Source organism: Pyrus communis, chromosome 14 (assembly GCF_963583255.1).
Source record: "Pyrus communis chromosome 14, drPyrComm1.1, whole genome shotgun sequence".
Classification (NCBI taxonomy): domain Eukaryota; kingdom Viridiplantae; phylum Streptophyta; class Magnoliopsida; order Rosales; family Rosaceae; genus Pyrus; species Pyrus communis.
The window spans coordinates 15,162,380-15,187,983 of record NC_084816.1 but is presented as its reverse complement, the minus strand read 5'-3'; the positions used below and the strand labels follow the sequence as shown (position 1 = coordinate 15,187,983).

General features: G+C 37.3%; 3 protein-coding genes across 4 annotated transcripts; 1 reads left to right on the top strand and 2 right to left on the bottom strand.

Annotated features, from left to right (window-relative positions):
* Positions 1-3,364: 3,364 nt before the first annotated feature.
* Positions 3,365-7,387, top strand: LOC137716058 (protein RETICULATA-RELATED 4, chloroplastic). The gene is made up of 8 exons (XM_068455452.1): positions 3,365-3,917; positions 4,012-4,080; positions 4,682-4,813; positions 4,919-4,972; positions 5,055-5,099; positions 6,558-6,697; positions 6,839-6,964; positions 7,053-7,387. The coding sequence occupies exons 1-8, from the start codon at positions 3,372-3,374 to the stop codon at positions 7,096-7,098; spliced, it is 1,158 nt and encodes a 385-aa protein (XP_068311553.1). The 5' UTR covers positions 3,365-3,371; the 3' UTR covers positions 7,099-7,387.
* Positions 7,388-8,083: 696 nt separating this feature from the next.
* On the bottom strand, positions 8,084-10,043 carry LOC137714413 (uncharacterized). Its single transcript, XM_068453638.1, has 3 exons — positions 9,222-10,043; positions 8,301-8,852; positions 8,084-8,182 (listed from the first exon to the last, which is right to left on the bottom strand). Exons 1-3 carry the CDS (start codon positions 10,041-10,043, stop codon positions 8,084-8,086), a joined length of 1,473 nt encoding a protein of 490 aa, XP_068309739.1.
* A 2,358-nt stretch (positions 10,044-12,401) lies between these two features.
* LOC137715285 (NAD(H) kinase 1-like) lies at positions 12,402-23,878 on the bottom strand. Of its 2 annotated transcripts, XM_068454556.1 has the most exons (12): positions 23,548-23,878; positions 22,585-22,738; positions 22,371-22,490; positions 19,858-19,995; positions 18,755-18,930; positions 17,975-18,088; positions 17,761-17,855; positions 16,952-17,058; positions 16,024-16,097; positions 14,254-14,332; positions 13,791-14,098; positions 12,402-13,035 (listed from the first exon to the last, which is right to left on the bottom strand). In XM_068454556.1, the coding sequence occupies exons 1-12, from the start codon at positions 23,569-23,571 to the stop codon at positions 12,727-12,729; spliced, it is 1,698 nt and encodes a 565-aa protein (XP_068310657.1). In that variant the 5' UTR covers positions 23,572-23,878; the 3' UTR covers positions 12,402-12,726. The 2 variants fall into 2 exon arrangements, with proteins under 2 accessions (XP_068310657.1, XP_068310658.1); XM_068454557.1 differs by lacking the exon at positions 19,858-19,995 and having other exon boundaries at positions 23,548-23,874.
* Between the last annotated feature and the right edge of the window lie 1,726 nt (positions 23,879-25,604).

Below are 25,604 nucleotides of genomic sequence, written 5' to 3'. Positions count from 1 at the left end.
AATGGCGTTTTGAATACACGCGCCGATCTGAAGGACCTCTGTCTAAATTAATGTAGACCAAAACAGAATCTGTCTGTTTTTCATTTGGGAGGATTTCGAATTTTGCGTGGGCTCAAAGTCTTTTTCTCTTTTCTTATAAAATTACAAGTCTTCTTTGTCATCTGATCAGAAATGGCTTCCTCCTTTATTCTTGTTTGAAAGTAAAAACGATTTTTCCCTGTTATAAGAAGATGTAAATGGAAAAGAGGAAAGAGTGTACCTTAAAAACCACTGCGTTGGCTTAAGACAACTTGGTTTTTTTTTTAACAAACGATATTATCTACACTATGTAGTCTCACAATTAGCTAGCAAATAATGTGGTTCAAATTCATCTTTAGCGAGAATCGAACCCAAAACAACTTGGTTTTAAGTTTTGACGGATGCTAGTGAGCATTGTTCTAAAAATACACGCCTAGCGGTTAGCCACTGCCCCCATTAATGCCTAGACGTTTGAAAATTAAGAAAGGGCACCTAGACCTACTGAGGCCACCCAGACCCGCCTAGACACCTGCATAGGTTACGACTCACTTAGACAGAAAATAGATAACTTTCATTTTACATTTTATTTTTTTCAATAAATTGTAAGAGACTTGTTGAATATTTAAAGGAACACACATTATATACGTGTTCTCCATGTTTTCATTATGTTCCAGTAACTCATAATATATGTGTAATTCCATTTTGTAGTTTATGATGAAATCATTTATATTTTAAGTATAAACAAACACTTTATTTACACGAAATATAATAGATTTAATTAAATCCGTCTAGTCCGCCTAGGCGTCCACCTAGACCCCACCTGGCCGCCTAGGCGCTAGGCCCCATCCTGTCGCCCGACTAATATCTAGCGTCTTTCGGAACCTTGCTAGTGAGGGTATAATATTTTATCTGTAATAATCTTTTTTTTTTTTTCCGGCATTTCTCATCTCTGTTAGAATGGGGTGATGAGAGAGGAATTCTTACGTGGGTTGCCCAGTCCACTTCAACCCTACTACTAAAACACAATTCATTTAAATGGAAACAATCTTCAAGCACAATGTATTGGCTCTTTGCTCATGTGAGGATAGTTAGCTTTAAGTTGTATTGTGTGGGACACTGTTTTTTTCTTTGCCCAAATTGAAATATCTGATAATGTTTTTATTGAGACCCATAAAACATCTTATCTTTATTTTGTCCGTATTACCTTTTATTTCAATGAATATCATACTTTTCATAAACACAAAAAACCACAAATGCGCCCCATTTCCACTTTGATTTTCAAGCCCACCAAATCTCTCTTTATTCCCAATTGACAATATGAAGAGTAGCTTAAGTAGTTATAAACGTATGCAAGATCCCTTCTTTCTTCGGTGTAGAATTGATACTCTCCACACACCTCTTCACTTGTGGCGAATTTTCAAGTTTAGCACGTGGATAACACAAATAAAGTGACATGGAGCACATTTGGCCGCAGAGCTTCATATGCATGACAACTTGCACTAATATTATGGAGAAAGTTGAGATTGAACTATAAAATCAATTGATAATATGAGAAATAGCCTAACTGTTTATAAGCATTTCCTAAATGTGGGATTATGCTCTCAACACTCAGTTTAAGGATGTTAAATATCCAATTAATCTAATTCACCCAAATTGTCACATCCCGGCCCGGGGCGGACCACTTCCAGGGCCCGCTCCACCACCGTAGCACGATATTGTCTGCTTTGGGCCCCGACCACACCCTCACGGTTTTGTTTTTGGGAACTCACACGAGAACTTCCCGATGGGTCACCTATCCTGGGAATGCTCTCGCGCGCTACTCGCTTAACTTCGGAGTTCCTACGGAACCCGAAGCCAGTGAGCTCCCAAAAGGCTTCGTGCTAGGTAGGGATGAGAATATACATATAAGGATCACTCCCCTGGGCGATGTGAGATGTCACAATCCATCCCCCTTAGGGGCCCGACGTCCTCGTCGGCACACACGTGACCAGGGTTAGGCTCTGATACCAAATTGTCACATCCCGGCCCAGGGCGTATCACTTCCTGGGCCCGCTCCACCACCGTAGCACGATATTGTCCGCTTTGGGCTTACCATTCCCTCACGGTTTTGTTTTTGGGAACTCACGAGCAACTTCCCAGTGGGTCACCCATCATGGGATTGCTCTAACCCCCTTCTCGCTTAACTTCGGAGTTCCTAAGGAACCCGAAGCCAGTGAGCTCCCAAAAGGCCTCGTGCTAGGTAGGGATGAGAATATACATATAAGGATCACTTCCCTGGACGATGTGGGATGTCACACAAACTGACAAATCCAATTCAAGCCAATCTAATTTTAATCAGCGATCGACTTGACTTTGTAACTTCCAAAACCGGATCAGATGGTGGATGCGGTTGCGAGAATCCATTTGAATCAAAATCAAATCTAGTTGGCTTCATTATTTTTCCTCTCATAATAAATTAGGGATAATTTCAGTAAGTTCGTGGACCACTTTTTGAATCTTGGCTTCATTATTTTTCCTCTCATAATAAATTAGGGATAATTTCAGTAAGTTTGTGGACCACTTTTTGAATCTCATAGAATTACAATACTTTTCTTTGGATCCGTTTAATTACCATTTTATTTTAGCAATTAGTTTTTAACTTTTAGCTTCTATTGAAAAACTAAGAAAACAAAAAATTCAATTGGTATCTACTTATATTAAAAAAAATTAAAAATTAAATTTTGAAAACTCGACCAAGTATTTTTCATACAAGGAAAAATAGTTGCCGAATGAGTTTTAGGTTTTTCAGTAAAAAAAAAAATTGAAAATTGATGGGGTGTGTCATCTACATATCCCTTTTCACTTCATACACAACCTCTTAATTTGTGACCGTCAGATCGACTGAATTAAAGAAAATCAATCAAATATAAATTAATAAAAGATGTGTGAGATGTAAAAAAAGTGTACAGATAATGTTACCGAAATTGAATTGAGAAACCTTGTTTATAACTTTTTATAGTAGAAAATCTGATACTCAAATTTCCCCTTTTTTAAAATATAATATAATGCAAGCGTGAGTGAACTCAACGCGCTCCAACCCTGCAACGGTCGTTTGGAGTCTTTGAAGAGTAAGACCAGGTGGCATGCCAAAAACCCCTACTCTTAAATAACTATATTAAACCTCTTTCCTTGTTCCCTCCCTCTCCCCGTCTCCCTTGGTCTCTCTCTGCTCTCTGCCTCTGAACTCACGCCCCCCTTCCCCACAACCCACCAAACAAAGAGACAGAGAGCGAGAGAGAGTGCAACAGCCCACCGCCAACCCACGCACCCTCACGCATAAAAATCTCCGCCCACCCCAATCCCTCCAACCAACAATGGCGATCGCCTTTTGCTTCCTTCCCTCCTCCGCCGCCGCCGCCTCCTCTTCCTCCCTCTCCAAACTCAACCCTCACCGCCCATCTCTCTCCGCCTCCGCCTCCTCGCCCCTCCTCCACCTCCGCCTCACCGCCAACCCTCCCTCCCTCACCCACCGCCACCGCCAGTTCCGCCGCATCCTTTTCTCCGCCGGCGGCGACGACGGGGGGATTAATGGACGTGATTCCTCGGGAGGCGGCGGCGGCGGCGGAGATGAAGGTGACAGTGACGGAGGGTCCGACAATGCAGGCGGAAAGAACAGGGGGGAGGCGTTGATGGTGTTGGCTGAGTCTAAGCGGGGGTTGGAGAGCTTGCCCAAGGACTTGGCGGCTGCGATCCAGGCGGGTCGGATTCCCGGGTCGGTTGTGGGACGGTACTTTGAGCTGGAGAAGTCGGGTCTGTTCAGGTGGCTGATGCAATTCGCTGGGTTTAGAGAGAGGTTGCTCGCTGATGATCTTTTTTTTGCTAAGGTTTTCATGGAATGCGGCGTTGGTCTCTTTACTAAGGTCCTCTCTCTGTTTCCTCTGCTTTTTTTCATTAAAATTTGATTAAAGCCTTCATTTTTTTCGATTTTAATCGGTTTTGTTTCGGTTTTCGTAGACTGCTGCAGAGTACGAGCGGCGGAGAGAGAACTTTTTCAATGAGCTGGAAGTTGTTTTTGCAGATGTGGTATGAACTTTGCTTTCTGTCAATCACATTGCTTTGGTAGACTTACGTTATTGATTCGTATTTATTTTATATGCATAGCGAATAGCAATGAGCGATGATCAACATTGACCGTGTTGTTATTTTTGATTGGCGATTTTGTTGATTGTAGAGAGAATTGGCATTGGTGTGCTTGAAGCTACACATTCTAATTTATGCAAATGGATTTTGTAGTTTTATAGTGCTTGCTTAGCGATGGGGTGTTTCGGGTCGAGTTGGCTGCTTTGCTTGTATTATATCTTTCCAGTAGGCATGTTTTAAGTCCGTAGCCTTCTATTCAACATGGTAACTGAAGGTGTAACACATGATCCAAATAAAAGTTTTCGTCAATCTTATTACTCCTCAAGTTATGAGTATAAATGCATCGGCTGGAGGTCATAAGCAATCTGTTTTCTTCCAATTTCTTGCTAAATTCATAGATGAATAATGTACATTATTTCTTTAAGCTACGGTGGGATATTTTGATGATTTTAAATCCATATGTGGGTACTGGACTTGCTTAGTGATGAATTTAAATGAATATGTTTAGTTTCTGTCATTTATGTTTGCAATGTATTTCTCTTAGGTAATGGCCATAATTGCAGATTTCATGCTTGTTTATCTTCCTGCCCCAACCGTTTCTCTTCGACCTCCACTTGGGGTCAATGCAGGAGCAATCACTAGGTTTTTCCATGGCTGCCCCGAAAATGCCTTCCAGGTTTCTTTTCTACGAATTCCTGACTTTGTACTGACAGTCTGTTTCGTTAGATCAAATCAAAAGCCAGATGCAGTTACTTAAATGATTATGAAATTCTCTCTACAGATCGCCATGTCGGGAACATCATACTCATTATTACAGAGGATTGGTGGAGTAGTGGTAAGACACTTTGGTAACTTGCTTTTATTTCATCTGAAGTTTGAAGGTAAGAATGGAATAACATTTTAAATTGTTTTGGCAGAGAAATGGGGCCAAGCTCTTTGCTGTTGGTACTGCTTCATCCCTGGTTAGTACTTCTCTAACTCCCTGGAATTGGTGTGTTTTCATGTTCATGTGTGTATTTATGTATGTTTCAACTTAAAATTTTCAGCAGCTCTCATGCATCATAGACGTATCCTGTAAATGTCGTTATCTTGTAAAGCTGGTAAAGTGAAGTTCACAAGGAGCTTATCATATTGTACATTTTTTCGGAACTTCACATTCACTAAGACAAAATAAAGGAGCGAAATATTTAGTTGATATGTTGAGTCAGTTATTCTGCCTTGTGCTGGAAGTGGTGATAAAGCATCATAATTGATAAAAATGTGGTGAAGCACCGAAGGTAGAGCTGAATGGCAGAAAAGACTCTTTACTTTTTTCCTTCTGTATGAAAGTGCAGTTGAATTTCTGTCTTTCTTAAACCTCAATACAATAATAGTATTGCTCCTAACAGCATGTAAATTGAGGGCTAAGTGTTTTGCGGATTGGGTTGAATCAGTGGTGACCTTTCGAACTACGAAGGCTACTTTGGCTGTCCACAAGGTGATGACACCGAACATGCATTGTGTTTGACCATTTGACCCAATTTTAGGTTTCTTTCTTCTTTTTTCAGTTTCGTCCTGGACCACAAGCTTAGATTAGGTTGGGAATATAATGGATTTGTCCTTGCTACAGCTGAATAATTGTCTTCTTGCTTTTTAATGCACCTATCTTATACCAACTATTGTGGCATCTTTAGAGTTCTGAGAGGACGGTGGACAGGACATAGTTAAGGCAACCAAACCTTAAGAAGAGCATTTCTTGTTGGTGGTGTTCTATTCAAACCTAGAAAACCTCTAAGAAGACCCAACATTTTTTTAGAGAAACCTAATTTTACCCTCTCCACGAAGAGAGAGAGAAGAGCGATGTATTCAGTGCCTTTCTGGAATGAATTTAAATGCCTTACGCTAACCTCTATGACATCTGCACGGTTCCCATACTGGCATGGGTAGATGTGCAAGGTGTTTTGTTTGCTTTACTACTTTTGGCCCATTTTTCTGTAGTTGCGTATTAACCCAAAGAGTAATGGAGTAGATGCCATATGACATGGTTACCTAATTCTTTGAATTATTTTTTAGGAAAACTAACGAAAAGTCCTCAAAAACTTTAGTTTTAATCAAAAGGACAAAATAAAGGTGTAAGTGAATAGTATGAGAAGTGACTTTTCAAGGTTAAAATGTCCTTAACATTAAAAGTGAACAGAGTACCAAAAGTGTTTCATTAAGATTCCCTCTTTTTTTTAATAATTTGAAATGGATTTTTTAAAATATTTTTGTGTGCTTGTACTAGCTTTCTCAATGATACTGGTTGACCAATATAGCAATTTTGAGTTTCTTAATGGTTCATTTAAATATTTTTTGGAAGTTTTTCCATATTCTATGCTAATTTATGTGACCCAGTAGCGCTAAGTTTGACTGGTGGTATAATGAACCTCGTCTTTCATTAGGTTGGCACAGCTGTGACAAATGCCTTGATCAACGCAAGGAAGGCTGTTGATAAGGACAAAGCCGGTGAACTTGAGAATGTGCCGATATTATCCACTAGCGTTGCATATGGTGTCTACATGGCAGTTTCTAGCAATCTCAGGTACTTCAATTTTATCTGTATTAGTTTGTCAAGTATATCGGGCATATAAGTTTATAATAACAACGCTCGAGGAAATGGGAACAATAACTTGTGGTTTTTTACCAACACAAGCTTATAATAAAATGAAAAATTCTTTGGCAGGTACCAAGTATTGGCTGGTGTTATTGAACAAAGGTGTTTGGAACCGCTACTACATCAAAACAAGCTCATGCTAAGCGCAATTTGCTTTGCCATTCGGACTGGAAACACATTCTTGGGTTCATTATTGTAAGACCTTTTCCCTTTAAACTTTTCCACTGCAATGGATTATCATCCCCCCTCGTACGCCATGTCTTACTACTTTTTTTTTTTGCAGGTGGGTGGACTATGCTCGTTTAATAGGAATCCAGAAGGCTCATTAGTTTACCAATGGGAACATTTTCATATTTGATTGAGTTTCTTGAAGGCGCCATTGTTGGTTTGCTGAATTTCAATTTGTTGCATAAATCAGGCAAAACTGAGATGATTGAAGTAATGTGAGTTAAAATTTGCCTGAGATAATTAAAGTAATGTGAGTTAAAATTGCTAGGTTGCTTAGTTTTACTTCTTTATATATTTATAACGCTCATGGTTGAGCTAACTTTCTGTGTTTGATATTTTTACAATTCCATGTTTCTCCATGTGGGGGCATTTTGCTCTACAAGCTATAAACTCAATGTTGGACTTTTGGAAACTCTTCTGAAATCTCAAGAAGCAACTAGTTATCAAAATAAAACAATTCACTCCTGAATGGGTCTGACTTCTGAGAGCCTCTCACGTCACCAGATTTAACGTGTGTGAATTGTCTGTTGAATGGATAATGCACTTTTTGAATACGTAGCAAACAATTATTGGATGGTAAATGTCACTCGAACTAAATCCTGGTTGAATGGGTCTAATGACTCTAGTTTGTACTCATCAAACGACAAACCTAAAATCGCCAATCACCATGTTGATGACGGTTACTCTTGAGTCCGTCCATTGCAAGTCCTAGCATTGGAAGATTTGGTTTGAACTCGGACGCAGAGACAATCTTGCAACCCAAGTTTATTTTCCTCATCAAAACATAATGTAATTCTTACAAATTCTTGAAATTTCATAAGCCTTGTGGATATCGAAAATATTATCATATCCAAAAGATTGGAGAATAATCACATTCCTCACTCATGCATCCTCATCAAATGAATGGTTAGAATATATCCATAAGAAGTGACTAAGGATTAGCTTAATTAATTTATACACTTAACAGAAACTAATTTTCATTCAAGAATTCAGTCTTAATGAAGATACACGTCAAAAAATTTCCTTCAATTTTTTTTATTTGGATCATAATATAATATTTTGTAAAATCAAGCGATAATTTCTCCTTCAAGCGATAATTTCTCCTTCCATGCAAGCCCTGTATATGACTTGAGCAGTGTTAATGTCAGGTTCATATACTATATCACAGCAGTCTATCCCTCTAGCCTGTTAAAATACAAACAGTAGAGAAGAAAAATATGAGAGACTATATATATAGGTGTATATAACTCAGACATGCACGCACGCTAAATGAGAGGCAGTAGAGACTGTCGAAAAAGCTGACCTCCAAACGTTTTGCAGGCAATGACTGGACCTGAATTTTGCTGATGAAATCTGCCGAATGGTTGCCACTCGAAGAACAAGGAGGTAAACCGCGCTGAGATGCTCTAGAATAAGTTGTTGTTACAGTTTGTCTTCCTTCAATAGTATTGTTCTGATAAATGGAATCAAAGAAAAACACATGAGGAGCTTCACATGGATTGTTGGATGGCCACCGGGTGTTGAACATGTAGAGAGGTGCTCTTGCATTATGCACCCAAGGCCTAAATGTTTCGAGGGGTCTGCGTAGAATGCTCCGAGGGATTATGGTTTCGTAAATGTGAGCAGAATATCCCCATGAGATTGAGAAAGACCAATTGCTTGGTCTACGGTAGCATATGGTTTGTTGTAGCAGACGAGAGTGGTCAACTTTTGCTGACTTCATGAGGTGGTTAATGGACTCGGAGCGGTTCATGGAGGGGAAGATTGGGTTTATGGTGTCAAGGTGGTGGAGGGAGAGGAAAGGAGACTCTGGATGAGATGACAAAAGACCTGATATATCACCATGGAGATCAATCTGTAATTACAAACATTAACGTTAAATCCTTAGGTTCGAAATCTCAAATTTCATATCTGTAAGCCTAAAAGAATACTTTGGATTGGCGGCCTATGTTTCAATCAACAATAAAGCCCATGACTAAAATATAGGCCACCAAACAACCTCTCTAATGGTAGCCGATTCCACTATGTATGTGAGACTCACTTGTATTAGAAAGGTGATTATCAACATATTCAGTAAACATGGTCCAAATATTAGCCCTCGTTCATCAAACTTTTTATAGTTAATAAAATACTTGTGTGCAAGTAGCCTGGGTGTTCTCTCAAAGATTTGTCACTCAACTGCAATAACCAGTTATATAATGATCGTAGAAAGGTGATTGATTACCTGATGAAACCCTTTTTCCTGAGTTAGAGCGACTCCTAAGTCAGCTAAACATGACTGCAACATAAAATCACTGACCCAGATGTATGGATATCTCTCAATACACCCGTCCAACTTTGTTGCCACTGCTGCCATTAACGGGTAACTCAAAGCATAACCAGCGCCGCCAAATGCCATATTGAACGAAAAATCGAAGTTAGACTTGACACATTCCGAATTCATACCAATGTAGTGGTACTTTTCATGGTCGTAATTTTCTAGAACCTCAACTAAATTATCAACCAAGAGGACAGTATCGTCATCCGCCATTACATACCATCTCACATCTTTGTCACCCTCTCTAAATGTCTCCAAGATTGTACGTACTATGCGTACTTGGACTGGCTTTCGAACTTGCGGGTAACCTTTCAATCTAGTGAAGTCCTCATTAACTCGAAAAGGAGGAGAAGATGAAGGCCAAGGTAGAAACTCCGGCGTAGGAGCTCTGTCTAAAAAGAGGTATCCTCGGGTGACATTAGATCGCCACCACACTTCGATGTATGGCTTTTTCGCCTTCCATGTGTTCATGGAGCCCACGATTCCGAAAACAATGTGGCTTAGATTGGTAGGAGGGGAACTTCTGAGGGGACTCGTAGCCACTGGAAAGCTTTCTTTCAAGGTTTTGAAGAGATTTGAAGGTAATTGGTAGTTTACTGATGATTTATCAAACAAAAATATGTAGAGAAACAACACGGTTACTCCTGAAATAGCTACGGCTTTGCATAAAGCTCCAAGAGGTAAAGGTTTCTGTTTTGTGCTAGAGGTTGCGCTAGATGGGGAACACATTTTGAAGGATGATGGCAAAGAGATTAATTTCCCCAAATTATTCTTTTGGTCCTGCAAATTAACCAAGCCATGGATCTATTGGTTTTTAGGGTTTTAAAGGGTAGTTCAAGTCCATGATTCTTGTTTAATTTTGCTGATACATGTGAAGCTGTTGTGCTTTCGTTTATTTTAATTGTTTTCTTCTGGTGCATTACGTGATAGAAAACCATGCACGGTCAAGTTCAAATGTATGTAAAATGTTAGTTCAACGTTACTTGGAATACTCCCAGGATCTATGGGACAAGTCCATGCAAATAGCATGAGATGCCCATAATTTGCCTAGAATATTAACTCAAAAATACATGATGCAAAAACTTATATATGATGGGTTGAGTTAGCAATCAATATTACTCTGTAAATTAATAACACCACATTGGCATGTTACGTGATGTAATAGTCACACACAATCATTTCTTCCAGTAGGACATTGAACTTCCGTTTTTTACACTATTCTCCCATCATCCAAACAGTATGTTGGAGTTGTATAGGGATTAGAATAGGATTGGAGTAACGTAAATCCCATAATTCATGTTCTTAAAGTTAAAACATAGGGTGATCACAAACCTTTCCTTGAGAGGGTTTTAATTTAATTTTAAACCCCCATTTGGTAATTCACATGAATTAGACATTTTAATTAACAAAAATCACGCAAATATGCATGAGAATTGCAAGTTATACAGAGTTGGCGTGGTCTATGTGTGGAAGCAGGACATGGATAAGAAACTGTTTCTCTTCAAACAAAACCACCTCAAACAACAGGTCCACAACAGACTTTGCATTAGCTTGCAGATAAAATTACAGTAACGCTTGAGCTGTGATGTAATACACATGTTAGTTTGTACAACAATCTTCAAGTAAAATAATAACGCCGATTAAATACACAAAACTGATTGTATTGTTGACCACGTCTTCAGTAGAGGTGTGTCTCATATTATTGTATGTGAGTCTCGCCCCTACATTAGAGAGGTGGTTGACAGTGCAATTAGTTTTGTGTGCCTATGAAGTGTCATTGTTATTTAGATTGCTATGGAGCGATTTTCTAAGAAGCACACTAGCAAAAAAAGAAATTTTAAGACATGTTTCAAATAAATCAAAAAAGGAAAATTTTCTGAATTGATCCATTTTTGTCATTTGGTTGTTGAAATGATTTACATTGTAAAAAACTTTTATTTGGTCATTTTTTTTGCTCAATGACGAAATTGTCCATAACAACGATTCCAACGTCCCTCTCCCTTTATGAAATTGGATAGTATATTTCTCTTCCTTATTCCCTCTATATATCCACCCATCTCCTTCTTCATTTCCTAAAATCACCGATCTCTCTCTCTCTCTATAGGCTAAAGCTTCAAGCTTTTCTACTCCTCTTGAGCTTTCCAATTGAAATTGGTATATTTGGACAATTTTTTTATATGATTATTACGATCAATATTCTAAATACCTACCTTAATTGGTCTACTAAATCTTAACACAAATTCGCTTTACAACAATCGAAACCGAACTATATAATTATTTACATAAATCTCTTGAGTGTGTGTAAAATAGCGAAAACCTACAGTTTTCTCATGACATGTCTCAATTATAGATTGAAACTTCTGTTGAAGACCTTAAAAGAGCCTTAAAATTAAAGAGTTGTCACTTTGAATTTTTATGTAACCGTTTGCTTTCCAAATGTTTCACAAATTGCCTCAATGGGTGGTTGTGCACATTTGTGTGCATGGGCTGCACAATCATTGTTCATTTGTATTTTAGGAGTGAAAGAAGGCATTTAAAGCAGCATGTAAAAAAATACTAAAACTTCATAAATAAGAATCATTATTGATTGATATGCCATCATTAATTGTTATGTTGTCAATATATGACCTATATATTGTGCAATTGCGCATGATTTAGTGTCATCATCGATAGTTAGGTCATAATTATCAAATGAAATGTATTGTCATAACCGGATCGATATATCAGTATTCGAGTTTGAGCTTGTCTTTAGTTCACCCTTTAACTTATTTGAGCTTGTTTATGTGAATATTAACAATATTTCGATGAGACTGTGGTGCATCATCGCAAGAATGGTCCCTCACAATAATGACGACATATTAAGTACTGACGACCTACTGATCAAGTACTAACATATATCAACATATGTGCAAGCCATGTGAGTATTTGTAGAAGGGCATTATCGATCAAATAATGACTACATATTTTGTAGGACAGTTTCGACATTTCACATACAAAAATGATATTACAAAAACAAAAAAAAAAAAAAAAAACACTTAACAACATAAGTGCACAGAAGCGTTGTAAACAATTTCGTAGACTGAACAATTTCTAAATTTTTTGTATATATTCGTGCAATGATCAAGATCCAGTTTACAAGTTCATACGGAAAAAGTAACATTAATCTTTTGGCATCCGTTTAGCATGCTTTCTGCTTCAAGCCTTTTACTTATTGGACAAGAAAACGTATATCTCCTTGTTGAGGGGGGAACCGGAGACATGTAAAATAAATAATTACGACTTTTAGATTTTCTCTTCACCTTCCACCCCCACCCACCTCCCCTTTCTTACCTTTTTAACAACACAAGTTAGATTTAGACTCGATCGGGATCTGCAAACTAGCAAAAATAATATACAAAAGAAAAACTGCGCACTATGCTTCCCGAGGGCCATCGAAAGACTGAGTCTTTCTCAGATTCCAGTGAAGCCCGTCATGGATGCTGTTCAAGAAGTCACTGGTGGAATCAACTTGACATGCAGTGGGGACAGGCCAAGGCGCCATGCTGCACACAAGTGCATCACCAGGAGCCAACCGTTTCCTGTCCTTTCCATCAAATGACGCCCATGCATGGCTTCTGCTGTTGAAAGGTACTTGTACTCGCAGAGTCACGTGCTCAGGTAATATCAGAGGCCGAAACGATAAGGAATGTGGACAGATAGGTGTAAAAAGAATTCCAGGAACCTGCAATTATGAAGAACAAATCATAAGAACAATGTTGTAGTTGCAAGACATCAAACAGCTACAGATACTAGCTTTAAAGGATTTATTGCAAATCTGTCTATCAAAGTTCTAAATATCGTTTATTACTTGTTCCTTATTTATGATAAGATCAATCAGATAACCATTGGTGAGTAGCATTTTATTTTTTGTTAACAAGATTAGTTTTGAATATCCTAGGAACAGTTTTGGTAAACACTCTGGGCTCGTTTGGTAAGTAGGATTGGATTGGAATGGATAACTCCCTAATCTCAAGGCATGTTGAGAGGATAAATGAAAAAATTATGTCCAACTAGAGGGAAGAAGATGGATTACTAATGAAGGAGAAATAGGACAGATCACTACTATGGTTGGAAAAATGATTTTGGACGGTGAAAGTGACGTTGATGTGTGTATGTAATTATTCTCGTATAGGATTTAAATTACAACGTAGCCTATATAACCAGGATTGTTTTTCTATAAACTGAAAGTTATCTATAATATTTTTAATATATTTCTCCTGAGCAAGGCATAATTTCATCTTTAATCTGTAAAGAAAATTCTCCCCGCAATATGCAGAGTGTGCTAAGAGGTTGATATACGCAGTAGTATAACATTAGAACCAATATTTGACACATATTTGCTTTGGCTTCACGGCAGCGCCATAAAGTACATAACTACCATATAATATCTTTGATAGCTGTAAACAAGAACTGATAGATCACGGTATGAAAACAAACCTGGGGGTGGACCATTGAACCTCCAGCTGCTAATGAATACGCGGTACTGCCAGATGTTGTTGATAATATTAGCCCATCTCCTTGGACACTTGTGACAAAAGAATTGTCACAATAACATTCCAAATTTGTGAGGTATGATGATATCCCACGGTCAATTGTAACCTCATTTAGTACAAGCATTGGTCCTTCAGTTTCGTACTCATTTTTGGCTGCTTCTCTAATAACGTGGCACTGCAACCGGTGTCGCAATGTGATATTAATGGGACCTTTTAAAATTAAATCAAGATAGTCTTGGTAGCGCTCACTTTCTGAAGCATGTTAAAGATCACTTTTGAATGAGATACAGGAACGGTAAAAAGTAACACAATAAGATCCATAAAAGGCAAGTAAACATTTAGAGTAACTTTAGAAACTCAATTTTATTTAAAAAGGAACTCTTCTAAAAGAGATGACAAAAGGATACGAAAAGGAGTCATAAATCCCAGTGACCCTAAAGAAAACGGCACAACAGGAGGAACTGGTCCTTTGAACATAGATGCTGCCTGCAAATTAAAAGAAAATAGTCGTAACCGCCAACAATATAAGTGCTACAAAATATTAATAAAAACCATCAACTATAGAACTGCGATTTAGTTTCAAAGTTTCAAGAGTTCATTACCCAGGAATCAGTTAACTCAAAATCTGATTGAGATTACAGCACAAGTAGCATACTCAAAGAAATGAAATAAATGTCATCTTCCTCTTATAACAGCATGAAAAACACCATGACTTTACAGTGGTCCAACAACATGAGCAATGACCAGATAAAGTCCAATGAATAAGCGAAAATTTTATATAAATATACATTAAGCCAGAACCCTCCATAAGACACTGCAAATGAGCCTTTTTCAACAGGACAAGATACTCCAAAGAACATGGCTACATCAAAAGTAGCAACACAGAAAAGTAACATCTAGTACTTCTAGTCACACTTGAAATGGACGGTTGTCAAAATTAGAGTTGCAATTCATGCTAAAAAGATTTAAAACTTTCTGGTTTCATTTTTCTTAGTCTCACAAATATTAAATAAGGATTGGTGAGCCCAACAAAAATAAATCATCCAGCTAAAACAAAATGACAAAGAGTTAGGCTTAAGATATACCCTCTCACATGACGAGATAGGTGATGTTTCCAATTTTCTGTCTGTTTTTATCAGTTTCTTTCCCTTATCCCAGGTCCTTTTGGGGTTATTTACATGCAGTGTTGTTAATAATGATGTGAGTGAAGGAAGTTGCGATTCCACCAATAAAACCAATTGGCAATATGGACAGTAGCCCAATTACTTATAAGCACATGCAAGGTCCCTCCTTTTTCCCGATGTGGGATTCATACTCTCAACACGACCCCTCACATGGGGCAAATTTTCAAGCTCAACACATGGACAACACAAATCAGGTGACGTGGAGCACATATGGCCGTTGGGTTTCACACATGGGACAACTAGGCTCTGATACCATGAAGAAAGTTATAGTTCCACCATAAAACCAATTGGCAGTATAAAGAGCAGCCTAATTACTTAAAAGCACATGTAAGATCCCTCTTTCCTCGATGTGACAACACAAATCGAGTGATGTGGAGCATGTGTGGCCGTTGGGCTTCCCAACCTTCACACATAGGACAACCTGCTCTGATACCATGAAGGAAGTTGGGGTTCCACCCTAAAACCAATAGGCAATACGGAGAGTAGCCCAACTATTTATAAGCACATAGGTCCCTCCTTCCTTAATGTGGGATTCATACTCTCAAGGTGAAATGCCCGTAACGAATTACCAGAATGCTAGTTAACCACATGTATCTCTTTCTGTTAATCAATTGATCTCTCTTACACAACATTCTAATTACATCTAACATATTCAACCATGGCATAGCGATTCATGTATACTTGTGACAATAAATTCTTCTGAACTGTATAAACGAAAAAAGTAATATGATTGTGTTTAATTCCAACCCCTCCGTTCCACGATTGCGTCATGTATATTGTTACCACTTAGGAACAAGGGATAACGGAGATGAATCAGAACTCAGATATTTGCTATTGACGAGAACACACAAGCACTAGAATGAACCAAAAGGTGGTACAACACATGTCCTAGTAGCAGTATAGGATCACTTTAAATTCCCTCAACCCAAATAGTTTAATGCACTGTAACATTCTGAAGTAATCAAGTTAAAGCTTAGAAATATATGCACATACCCAGAGGACAGTTCCATCCCCGCCAAGAGTTACGACAAGGTCTACTTTTGTGTGCAGCAGCATTATTTCGCTCTCTGTCAAGCAAAAAATGAAACTCTAAACAGTAAATAGTAAATCCCGAGCACAATTAGCAAGCAACATATTATATAAATAAAAATTTATTAATTTACAAGTTACAAACAACCACCTGAGATCATTATTATGCAAAAGTATTACACGTAAGTCAAATTTGTTATCCCTTCAACCATAACTGGGAATTAAAGGAAAGAACGTATGCATGCATCAAGCGCTCCACTTTATTTGTGGCTGGACATTTCATAAGATCATTACTCAACCGAAAAACAAACAGACACATGTGCGGTTGCATACACATAACTCTGTCCAACATGAAAAAATCAACGCGATGTGGATTAACAAAAGATCTTTGTGGTTTATGTAATTATGGAGCATATACTAATTGCACAATAACAATCGGGATCCTATAGATGCTGGTAGAATGACTTCCAAGCATCCCTAGAAGGCTATTTCCCAAACACTTGATGAAACGCCAGTTTGGTTGGGTGATAATGAAAGGATTAGATTTTTGGAAGATATGTGGTGTAATGCTAATGCCTTTCATCCATGATCTTGTAGTATCTTCCTAATGATTTCAATTGTTTTGTTTAACATTCTTCTTCTAGCCTAGCCTAGAATAGTCTACTGGAACTTTCCTTGTTCTGTACTTGCCTCTACTATCAATAGAATTTGAAGACTTAATTCTTATTTAGAAAAAAGAAACAACAACAGAAGTACATACACAAGAATATGCAAGTAGCGAAAAATTCTGTAAACAAATCTTTTGTAAAGAGCATCATGAAAACAAGTCTCAATTTGAGAGAAGTCTCTTCCAATGTATAATCGAAAAGAAACAATCTTCTGTAGTTCTCACCATCCTTCCATGTACGGACAAAGTTGAAGTAAGATGACTCCGTAAGAAGTTCAGCTCTTACGCGTGGTTCCACATAAATATTTAACTTTTTCTGCTCTCTCAACCATCTGGAAATTAAATTCAAGACTGAGAAAAGGAAAAACACGTGCGGACATTCAAGTATAAAGTCACATATGCATGCAAGAATGCAAAGATAAAGCATCGTCTATAAGGTCCTTAATTGAACTTTGGCACGAGGGACTTCACAAGAATGTGGATGACTTCTTTTTTATCTTTGAAATTGTGTCAGGGCGTTTTTTTTTTTTTTTCAGTGCACGAATGGAAGGTATTTTAAATAAGCATTTGAGAGACCATTGGCAAGGCGAGTGATATCAGCACTCCCCCTTTACCTCCTGCACTCCTGCACTCCTCTTAATTGTGCCCTTGATTCTCCTTTGATTTATTCAATCCAATTGGTAGGGTAACAAAAAGGAGTGCAGAAATCTCTTGCCATTGGTAATGAATTGATATTGCTCTACGTTTCTTCAGGGACAATCCTTCTTATATAAAATATTCTTTTACCCAACCAACCTTACCATAATGTCAAGCATATCTGTTCTTTTTTATTTTTATTTTTTTTTCGTAGTTGTAATAATGAAAATATTGCAGCATTGTCATACTTAAGATTTAACGACGAGTCATCATTTCTTGAACCCTAGAATATCTTGAGGTCACAGAACTTAAGCCTACAATAATATGAAAAGCAGCTAATGCAGGAAATAAAATCTGGTATCAGAGATGACACACTAAGGAAATCTTAAGATCCACACCTGACCATCTCTGCACACAGAATTCGAACAGAAATTGAATTTGGTTTCGTCAATATAATCACAGTCTGTGGCTGAGATTCCCACTTCAACGCAATCTGAAATGAAATCAAGATCTTAAATAGACAATAGATGGGAGCCACCAATAAACTGAATTCAAAAGACACAAAAACAGTGGGAAAAAATAAGCAACATGCACAGACAGAATAGGTTATACCTGTTTACTGCTACGCTCTGCAGTTGTAATGTTTCCCCTTTCAAAAGAGACGATGTCATGCTTGTGCTGGTCACTCTCGTCGCCATTGCACCACCATGAAAGTTTAAATGATGCCTGTCTCAGGAAATATGGATGTCATGATATAACCAGTGAAATTTGTTGCAGTCATAATGTTTCAACATGTTTAACATGAACACTGCATTATGAAAGCCAAAGAAAATTGCATGCAGTGGGTAAATACAATATATGTACGAAAAAATTTATGATAACCAAAAACATCTTACTAAAAAAAATAATTTGATATTAGGCTAAAGAACATGTGTAAATCTTAACTTCTAACCATACGCTAAGTTGCAAGAATTGTTAAGGCTCATTATCTATACGCTAAGTTGTGTTCGTAATCAAATGGTAATAAATGATAAAAAAAAAAAAGTCATGGGGTTACTATCTGTTGGCATAGTAGACAGTAGAGCGGTATACTTGACTAAATAGTTTGGGAAAGCTTTTGTTTAACTTTAATTTCCAGTAAAAACTAGGATTATTACTTTCCTTTTCTTGTACTTTCCTGTTACTGTGGTTCCATATGGTTTAAATACTTCATGTTGGAAGCAGAATGATGATCAGAAATATCTTTTTCCAACCTAAAACTTTTCACTCCATCCAAATCCAAATGCAGTGATACTTTAACTAGAAATTAAATAGTTACAATGAATCACAGTGTACAGAGCACGCCAGAGCTTAGCTGGACAGGAGGGTAAGGGCACAAATAAATAAGGGTACCTTTCTGGTAAATTTATTGGGGAACACCTTGGAATCGGAGCAGCTTTCATCATCCCGAAGAACTTCATGGGAGCATATCCCATTCATCCCACAACACTGTTCAGATTGCTCATTTGATTGGCTGGACAAGTTCTCTGTCCTCTCTCCAATGCTGTTAGCCTCTTTACTTGATTGCTCTGTAACATAAGCCAGAAAATCCATTCTATTAAGGAATGAATAAGGTGAAACAAAGAAACTCAGGACAACATCACCTATGCTAGTTTAAGGTGAACCAAAGTATACATCGCATTATGCGAATGAGCTCACAACACAAAGTACCACGCACAAAAGGACAAAAGTAGAATGATAACCGCAACAGTGGTGCAATTGAGAAACAAGCGCAGTAATCAGGGGAAATCTCCACATCAAACACCACCTTAGGCATCTAAACCTTAGTAATCTCGGAGAAAATGCAATAAATCAATTACCAAGAACTACATAATTTTAACCAAAAAATTCATGAGTCTAAGCATAACGAAACCCCAAATGAATTCACAATATATAAGCCAACATCACTAACTCCAAGCCTCTTACAATTTTGACTCTCCTATTATGGAAGGGAAAACTTTTAACATAAGGAAAAACGTAGTAGTTTTGAAGGCTGTTAAAAAAAAATGTGTTATAACATTCATACACATTATGCTGTAACAAAGAAAAATGAATCACATTAATATACTGTTAGAAAAGTTTACCCAAGTAAAACTTTATTGTCGTCTTTTCAACCCCTAAAGGCTTAATAAAAATTACTCTGGGACAGTTGCTTATACTTTGGTGCATAGCCAGTCCTGATCCTTGTAGCATCATCAACTCAAAATAACAACCACCCCTCAGTTCGCAGTTAGTAATTTGTATTGGTGTACAAGACCAAATGACCTCAAAGCTTAAACAACGTTCTCCTATCCTGGTCTCTCAAGGAAAGAGGTATTTATATATCTCTATTTATTTAATTTTTTATATTGACCCCAAAAAAGCTAGAAAGGGAAATTCCCTTCTCATAGAAATGTGCAGTTTTCTTTTGTGGGAGCACCGGAATGACTTTATTTTGTATAAGACAAAGCAAGTACCTTCAGAAACTTCCCTGCCCTGTTGCTTGAAAATTTCCAAGAAGAAAACACATGGAAGCATAAATCCTATCATTCCCATTGCATTACATAGAGAACTCGGAATCCACGAACCTTGTAGCTTTTCATAAAAGTTGTAGCCTGATGATAGTGGAATACCCACAATCTGATGATAATGAGTCCAAATATGATTTAGAAAGACCAGCAACACCAAACAATTGATCTAAGTTTTAACCGTTTGCAGAGGTATCACGAAGAAGTCAACTCAAAACTATGGGCTATAAGATCGTCAACCACAAGAAGCATTCAGAGAGAAGTAAAAAGTATTTCTAGGATAAATTAGTAAATGGATATGCAAAAACAATAAATGGAGAACCCGTCCAGAAGGCTAGAGAAGAAAAGACAAGAGGTTTGTGAAAATTGAAAAATGAAAATATATGATGATATAAAAGACCCTCTAAGGCAAGATCTTTTCAAAAAGCTTCACAAAAGCTTCCTATTTACAAAAGGCAGAGAAAAACGATGGGCGAAGAAATGAATTAATATGATCCCATTGGATAAGGTGTATGCAGTGGTGGAGCACCCTTGGCACTTTAGAAATATTTTAGCGTATTTTTCTGGCAAAACAGGGTTTTATAATCTCATTTGCTTGCCCTTAGATGCAAGTGTTTCTACTATCTGAACAGGTGCTAACCATGTTCCCTTCGAATACCATTTCTGGTGCATCATTCCACCTCACATACACAACTCATTATTTCAACATTCCTCTCATATAAATTGTGTTTCGAGAAAATATAAAAGTAGAATGTATATGCAGGAATTTAATTGAACTAAATTACAAGTAATCAAAATGCTGTTTCGTTTCCAAATATATAACATCAACTATATATATATATATATATATAGTTTGCACGTATGTACACATGTGTACATCTAAGGTGCCCTTATAGCTTAAGGCTTCAGGCTTGATGGTATACGAAGTGAGGGACATAGAAGCAACTTGGTTTGGGAAAAATGAAAACCATCAAACATCGAATTATCCAAACCAGTTCACTCAACAAATTGGTTACGACACTCATTTGCAATATTTTGAGATCATGAAACCCCCTTTAACATTTAAAGATGTCTTCTTCCATGCGACCAGAAGATAGGGGCCATAAGAGTGGAAAAACACTTTAGTTTTGGAGCGTTTCTCCTTTTGTCGTTTGTTTCAACAAGAAACTTTGGCCTTGAACTTTCAAAGAAAAGTTCAGGTTGTTGATTCTTATGGATAAGAGAGACACAAGTGCTATACTTTTATCTCATCACATTGCGTTGATGATATTTTGTTAAGAAATATTTCAGTAACCTTTTTCACAAAGGCATCTTTCTTAGAAGAGTTGGTTTTAGATTCTGGTGCTTTGTTTTCCTTAAATTAGAGTGGATAAAACCTTGATCTATCCTAATCCTATCCCATTTTAACTAGCCCCAAGGGCTTCAAATACTAGCATTGAATCTTTGGTACTTTTCTTTGAACAGTCTAATTTGTGTCCTAGGACAATTCTTTAGAAACATGAAATAAAGAACCGAAGCAAAATTTTGGTGTTTGATAAAGACTTTCTACTATATATGAGAGTAAGGCCATATCACGTCAATGTGTCACTACTCACTAGTTAACAACATATCCTAGAAAATGACACAAGAACGCAAACCTGTATGCTTTAGAATCGAGAGGTTTTAAATTCATCTCATTTTTATTCAAAATTAATAAATTAAATCTCATCTAAACAAAATAAAGTTAGAGTGATAACCGGAATGCCAAATAATTTTCAAACTTTGCTCCTAAATGTAGGACAATGGAAAGTAGTGCTATTAATGGTTAGGGTGGAGTATACCTAGCCGATAGTTTTTCAATATGAACTACAATGATTCTTGAAAGTGTAAAAAGCATTAATTCGTTATGGGACCAAGATACATAAAATCTGCATCACTCTTGCCATTAACATGCAGAATTATTCTATGACCTCTCTCTCAAACTTTCAATCACTAGGTGTAACATTGTTTCTCCACAGCGCATCACCTGTTTTGTTATCTTGTATCAACACAAAGAGATATCAAAAAAACCAAAAAAAAAAAAAGCTTTCGGACAGTTTGTCAGTTGCAAACGACAAAGCAATCCCGAAAGTCATTTCTTTAAGGACTTCAGATTCTGATCTCAGTTAATGAAACAAAAGCTACACTAGATGCAAAGGTTGATACGAATACAGAAGTTCAAAAGCAATGAAAAGGCCTACAAGAAGCTAAAATCCAAATTAATGAAGAAATGGCTTTGACAGACACTGAAGGAAACTAAGCACTTTTTCAGATGAACCCAAGTATCTGTTTTAAGGCTTCTAATTGTGCTAAAATAATATCAGCAAATATTTGAAAACTGTGTTTTACATGAGCAGAAATTGCATGATCAAATATATGTATATCTATGTGAAAGAACAAAAGCTGCATGACAACTAAAATATGTTGAGCAATTATTAAAAAACCTTTATGTTCCAAATGTAGATTGCGAGCCCTCTCCAGTTCGTATTTACGCTTCCATTCAGCTGCCTCAGCTTGTGCAGAAGCCTTTCCTTCAGCAGCCCGTCTCAGGGCCTTTGCAACAGCTAGAGAAAGTCGAATGCAACATAATCAATTTATATTAATGATAATCGTTTCATTGACTACTGTATACCATTCAAGAAAAGAAAATGACCATACTTCTCATAGCGTCTGAGAACTCTATGAGGTGGTCATCTGTGCTTTGAACAGGAGATTGCTGGAGAAGTTCCTGGACTGCTTTCTCTGAACTTAAAGGAGAAATCGAATTGAGAAAACCGTTCTCTGGTTGTGAGCATGAAACACTTGGTTCACCCTGTCCACAGGAAGCATATCAGATAAGAAGCACAACTTCATCTGAGCCGAGATATCTTCTTAACATGATAGAGCTAGAACAGTTGTTGATTGTATGATGCAGAGGTAAGTAGAGTTCAATAAAACATAGATGAACAAGAACAGGAGCGCATCAGTTGATAAATATTATAAAATAAAATACAATTTAATTCCAACAAATTCATTTCACAGCAACTATGCCCTAATTTCAGCGTAAAGTCATAAATCAATGCTGAGGAATCATGTTATTGCTATACTTGGGACTTCTTACAGAAGGGAACTGTTAGAGCCATTTGGGGTAGGGTCAATCGAATTTCCATATCTCCATTCATTTTATGTCCTCATCTGCTCATTGATTACAAAACACACTCAAATCAAGTTTCTTCAGATTTCAGCTAACCTATATAGTATATAAGCACCCCTGGATTGCAGTGGGATTCGGATACATTGTTTGATTCAATTTTTGCAAAGGAGAAAAGTTAAGAAAAAGAAAGTACTTATTAAGCCAAAATACCAATACACAGCAGAATCAGTCCAACAGTAGCCATTGAGTGCAATCACAAAATTCAGAATTATATGTGTGTGTGTGTGTGTGTGTGTTTCCTCTCATATATTGAAAAAATTAAATCTGTAAATCAAAAAGCTCTTTCACATTAGTTTCTGCTAGAAATGCAACATGCACCCAAAACAGCACTAAAATTAAAAATCCAACAAGGAGCTTCAAATGCAAAAAAGAAAATGATTGATTAATTAATCAATTACAGCATAATTGAGAGACATAGAGGTGATTACAGTAGAATTCTTGCTGGGAGCCATGGGTGAGTTGAACAAGATCCCTCCTTTTCTTCTCCTTCTTCTTCTTCTTCTTCTCCAAGAGGAAGAGCCCTCAAGTGTTGGAGATATGAAGAATCTGAATTGTTAATCCATGTTTGGTATTTACACGCAAAGATTCAGACTTTCCAACTTTATTTTATTTTATTAAATATTTTCAGGCAAATGGGATTGTTGGAGATTGAATTGGTAATTGCAAGGCCAACACATCCCTCATCCTCTCACCCACAAACCCAAACATCACATAACCCAGAAGAAATAATCAGACCGACGACCCACCCACTACTCTCTCTCTCTCTCCCTCTCTCCCTCTCTCTCTCTCTCTCTCGTGGGACTTCGGGGGTGGGACCCACAGTTAACGCGTGGCCGAAAGCGCTTTGGCTCAATGGTTGCGTTGAAAGTAAAAAGTTTTGCATCTTCCCCCACCCCAACACACGGCTTATTAGTCAACCAACCACCCAAATACGACACAGGTGTGGTAAAGTAAAGCACCGCACAGGCCAGGCGATGGGAGACATTTGGTCCAACTTCTCAATCTGGCGGGCGCATCAGACGTGGAAATTTTTTGCCCAAAAAGATGGAGTGCCAAGTTCTCTTTCTTCTTAATTATTTATTTCTTAATTCTATATCAGTGATGGTAATTTGATATACTACACATTATTCACACGTCAGAACTTTACAACTTTCCACTTAAATGGATGAGTTTTGTATTTATCAAAGGAGGTAAGAAATTCGGGTCAGAACTCACAACTTTCCACTGCAAATTGAAGGAATTTTGTATTTATCAAAAGAGGTAGGAAATTTGGGTTGAACCTCGTTACATTCTTGTGTTATTTTGTGTTTACGAAATTTACGGTGAGATTTAAGTTATCTAAGGTCAACTTGATTTTGTGCATCAGCAAGATATTAAGAAGTTAAATTCTTGATGCCTTTCTCTCATACACATATCATGAATGTTCATGATCATAAGATTACCAATTATCCTTGACAATTTACTAATATCAGTGTGGGACTATGAATTTTTGGACTACTAGATCAAGGTGGCCAAAATGACCAGAGCAACGTATAAGCTTCATAATAGGTTGTAAGGTCCCTATTGAATCTACTGTAACGGACTATCGGAGCAAATTATAATCGACCCCTAAGCAATGGGCATGATTCGTCCTATCAAGAAAGACCCACTTGTTTCTTAAAAGAGAAACTTAATTAAGTTCCAATGACGATGTATCCATATATCTTGAAAATTTATATAATCACAGCCTCACAGGATTGGCATGCTTTATAAGTAATCACAATCCTAATAAGAAGAAAAACTTTATTTCCTCTAGGATAATCCCAATTTCATGAAGATTACTATCCTAACAAGGACTCTATATGAACTAGCATAAATAAATACACCCATATGGTTCATACTAAAAGTATCCTTTACTATCTCCCTCTAGCGTACATTTCGAGTTATAAAATCCTTTACTAACTTGACCATTCGAGAGTTCTTGACTGACACCATACTAGTGCTAGGTTGTTTTGTGATTGTTTGTTTGTTTTGTAGGTTTTCAGATATCGTTCTTCACACAAGGGCATGTAGAAATTTGATTCCAAAAATCAGTACATAATATGACATCTCACTTTAGAGAATGACTAGTCTAGAGCCACTGGTGCAAAAAACACAAAGACAAGTATATACGTACTCAATAGAGAGTGAGTCCGTTAAATGTAACCAAATAGAGAGTACTTATATGGAAGTCTCTACTAATATGCCAAATAAGAAATTCCTAAGTTGCAATTATACAATTAAAGATTGCATTAAAAGGGCTTTGTAACATAAGTACAACAATTGTGCCAAAGCACATGTGGCACCTTGGATGGCAAGAAAAACCAAAATGTCCATATCACGTGATGCTCAGGCGAACAAGTTGAGAGACATGTTGTGGATCATAATAAGTTAATCTTATAGGCATATTAGTCAGATTGGACTAGACTTAGTTAGATCAGACTAGGCAGACGAAGTCAGAATTCCA

Coding starts and splice junctions, on each gene's coding strand:
- LOC137716058 (XM_068455452.1), top strand. CDS start 3,372: ATGGCGATCGCCTTTTGCTTCCTTCCCTCCTCCGCCGCCGCCGCCTCC. Junction 4,081..4,681: donor AAGTTGTTTTTGCAGATGTG/GTATGAACTTTG, acceptor TATTTCTCTTAG/GTAATGGCCATAATTGCAGA. Junction 6,965..7,052: donor ACATTCTTGGGTTCATTATT/GTAAGACCTTTT, acceptor TTTTTTTTGCAG/GTGGGTGGACTATGCTCGTT.
- LOC137714413 (XM_068453638.1), bottom strand. CDS start 10,043: ATGTGTTCCCCATCTAGCGCAACCTCTAGCACAAAACAGAAACCTTTA. Junction 8,853..9,221: donor AGGAAAAAGGGTTTCATCAG/GTAATCAATCAC, acceptor TTGTAATTACAG/ATTGATCTCCATGGTGATAT. Junction 8,183..8,300: donor TGCCTGCAAAACGTTTGGAG/GTCAGCTTTTTC, acceptor GTATTTTAACAG/GCTAGAGGGATAGACTGCTG.
- LOC137715285 (XM_068454556.1), bottom strand. CDS start 23,571: ATGGCTCCCAGCAAGAATTCTACT. Junction 14,099..14,253: donor GGGATTTATGACTCCTTTTC/GTATCCTTTTGT, acceptor AACATGCTTCAG/AAAGTGAGCGCTACCAAGAC. Junction 13,036..13,790: donor GTTCAATGGTCCACCCCCAG/GTTTGTTTTCAT, acceptor TCATAATTGCAG/GTTCCTGGAATTCTTTTTAC.